Genomic DNA, 3599 nt, shown 5'->3' on the forward strand with positions numbered 1-3599 from the left:
ATATTATTTAGTACAGATATTTGCGAATAACAAATAAATCAATTTTTTGCTCTTTTATTTGTTCTTCGAATTATTCGTTATTCGTACATTACGCTGATGGACCAGAGTCGAGAGGTGTAAGGTTTCTCATCTGAGAGTAGTGTACGGTTCACCACGATCATCTCACTGATCATGTATTTAATGGTACCATAGAATGGCCAGTCTTTCAAGCCAAGCTAGAGGTGGTTTTGCGGAATTCCCGCTCTGCTTCTAGTTGTCTGGGGACGTTTACACAGATATTTTTTCAGCTCTTCTCTGGGGGCTCGTCGAGTTGGTGTTAGATTCACGAGGGCAGTGGTTTAAGGTAGCTACTTAGGTGGTCTTCAAAGATAACATAAATTCACTTTAGTAGCTATTGACAATTTGCAGGGAAAGTCTTTGCGGTCTAGATTGATAAGTGTTTCCGTTTGTTAAACTTTCTCCGCTTATGTACCTGTCTCTTAGAATACAACAGTCTGAAAAAAATTGCTAGTTGTTAGGTTCATAATAAAAATTTGTAGTAAGTCATTTTTTGAATATATAAAAGAAATGAAAAAAAGAATATGAAAAATTTCGAGAGATGACCACATAAAAAATATTAAAAATTTATTTTGTCGTATTTTATTTGTTTAGTTAGTTTGTTAAATGTAATTAATTAAATAATGAAAGTAACTATAAAAGATAATAGTTTATGGAAAAACGTAATGTACATTTATTTATAAAATAATACGCAATACAATAATACTAATCATGGTATTATGTTACTACTCTATACAATTAGGTAATTTTTCACACCTGTATATCTCGAGCAGCACGAACAAACAACATATTACATAAATAACATCTATATTACATAAATTAGTTTTTCTACATGTAAATATATGCCTTAAAGGAAGCCTCGTTATTTTTTCTTCGTGTAATTTAGCAATATCTATGGCAAATCTCGTCGACTTATTGTTATTGTTGAAATTATTATAGTCGCAGAGATTTGTTGTTACTTCTCTTTAAAGATAAGTACGCATTTTCTTCAATTGAAATTTGCTTCAATTTTATAATCAATTTTAAAAAGAATACAATATAAACAACACGAATATTTTAAGTACTTTAAGATTCTTCTTACATAACTGTTTTACTGATTCCTCATTGGACATCACAACTTCTAAAAGTTTTGTAGAAGTTGCAGTCTTTCTAACAAAATAATGTTTTAAATCATTTTCAATTTGTTTTACGATTTACCATAATAATTTGTAAATTTAAAAAAATTTATTATTTCAATTTGAAATGTTATTTTATTATCAAATTAATTTTTTTTCTAAAAAATAGAATACTAATAGACTAGTAAGTACTTTTCTTGCAATGATCATAATATTTTTCTCTCACGAATTGCAAAGAAACAGCAAGTACAGAGACATAAATAAGTTTCGTGTTTTTTTGGATTGAAGTATGAATTTTGCTGTAAAACGCGTTACATCTCACAACGAATGATCTATTTAGGTGGTGTTGTGTTCTTATAGTACTCCGTCAATTGCGTGTAAAACTCCATTTATTGCTGGTACATTATGTGTTACGACATGTACCTCGTTTACTCGTACTCGACCTGGAACAGCATAGGAAGCAGTTTATCATGTTTTGCTACGCAAAGTCTCTTTCTAGGAATGTTATTGAAGGAAAAACAATTAATCTGTAAGTAATTATAAACGCATTGTAAACCCTTTCTTAATTTTTTAATACTGTCAAAGAAGAGGTTATTTTGATACAATTTACCCTCTCATTTGCAATACTTTATTTGACATATTTATGTAAATAATTTTGTAAAATTAACTAATAATAATTGTTATCCGAAATTTAATTTAACTAGCTAAAACACTTCAGTCGTTAAAAAGATTGTTCTAGACATATTCAAACCGATTTCTCTTGTTATTTGAATTAACGATTTATTATTAGTGTACAGTTATATAATCTTTTTCAAATATATCTAAGTTTTGGAAGTATGATAATTATTTCGTACGGTAAAATTAGGTGGAGCTTATTGTGTATTAAGTATACATTAATGTATCTTGTATCTTGAAATGTTGTAAATATTTTTATGAATTTTATGGCGTGGCGCGAAAGGGAGTGTTAATTACGAAGTGGGGGGATCAATGGTAAACGAACAAGTAGATTAGTAGGACGCTGATTTTTCAAGATTTACGTGACAAACGGCAATTCTTATGAAAAGAAAATTTACACTTTTTCTGAATATAAATGTATCACATACCGGCGTAAGTACGTTATCTTTCACTGAATTGACAGAAGTCGAACAAGGAAATCAAGTGCTCGACCTTACCACCTGATGATTAATCAATATTTTCATTACCAGTTCGTTGTTCAAAATATTATCAACTGATAAAGAGATAAAGAGAGAAATAACATTTTTTAATAGTTAGTATAACTTTGTTGAACATTGCATAAAACTAAATTTTTTCAATTTTTTTTTTAGACAAAAGTAGAAAAATTATGTGGATTATGTTTATAGATAAACTAATTTGGACTTGTCTGAAAAATGATGTATTCAAACATTAGATTATTGCATGAATTTCGTTCAGTTATTTTCTCTTGGTTACCGACCGTAATTGTAACATCTGGCAATGAGAGAAATCTCTGCTAAATAGCGTCTGTATGTATACATGCATGTACTGCAAGCAGGGTCAATTAATAACGTTCCTAATATAATTTCTTAAAGTAATTGTCTATTTGCATAATAACAGACGTAACACTGGCGGAGAAAACAAACATACCTACTCGATAAAAATTTCTAGAAAAATGTTGTTTCAGAAATATAAATTACGTCGTGTGACTATAGTCACGTTTGTTAACGAAAGGATTAAGTATGTATTCTTTTACTATCTTTTTCTTCTTGTATTCTGCAATTTCTTTTTTACTTACCTCCATTTTTGTGAATATGAACTGGCGACTGAGGACGAAGGGTATCTTTTTGCAAATAATATCTCATTCCCGCTGTGTAGAGGGTTGATGGCATTACGTGTCTCGAAATGATCGTTTTCGCAGCTTCCGGTCCGTCTGTTTCTGTCCAAACCGGTGTTCCATCTTTAGCCGCTGATTCGAAAGCAGAGTCCGTTGGAGCGAAGATAGTGAAAGTTTTGGGTCCTGCAAAAATTATTTCTATTGCAGAGTGTAGTTAACATGCAAGCATAATCTCTCCCTCTCTCTCTTTCTCTTGCTCACTCACTCGTTCACTCTCTCTCTCTCTCTCTCTCTCCTCTCTGTCTTTCTTCCTCTCTCCCCTCTCTCTTTTTCTTTCTCTTTTACTCACTTACTCACTCTCTCCCCTTTTTCTCTCTTACTCACTTACTCTCTCCCTCTCTCTCCTCTCTCTGAATAAATATTGCACCTTTTCTCATTTTTTTTTCATTTATTACTCTCTTTTTTCCTCACACACTCTTTTTTTCACGTTTTTTCCCATACTCTCGAAAAACAGTTAGGTATCTGCGAATCTGCCAATTCCATTTCTTTACCACTCGCACAATATTGCTTGCTTTTAATAAATTAACGTTTTATGGTTAACGTTAAATTGACACTCA

General features: G+C 31.3%; 1 protein-coding gene across 1 annotated transcript in view; it reads right to left on the reverse strand.

Annotated features, from left to right (window-relative positions):
- Window positions 1-1518: 1518 nt before the first annotated feature.
- Window positions 1519-3599, reverse strand: part of LOC108572056 — a 28529-nt gene continuing 26448 nt past the window's right edge. The window contains 2 exon segments of the mRNA XM_017934243.1: window positions 1519-1615; window positions 2944-3165. Coding sequence (XP_017789732.1) covers window positions 1527-1615; window positions 2944-3165 — 311 coding nt within the window. The 3' untranslated portion in view covers window positions 1519-1526.

Source organism: Habropoda laboriosa, unplaced genomic scaffold (genome assembly GCF_001263275.1).
Source record: "Habropoda laboriosa isolate 0110345459 unplaced genomic scaffold, ASM126327v1 scaffold67, whole genome shotgun sequence".
NCBI classification, from domain to species: domain Eukaryota; kingdom Metazoa; phylum Arthropoda; class Insecta; order Hymenoptera; family Apidae; genus Habropoda; species Habropoda laboriosa.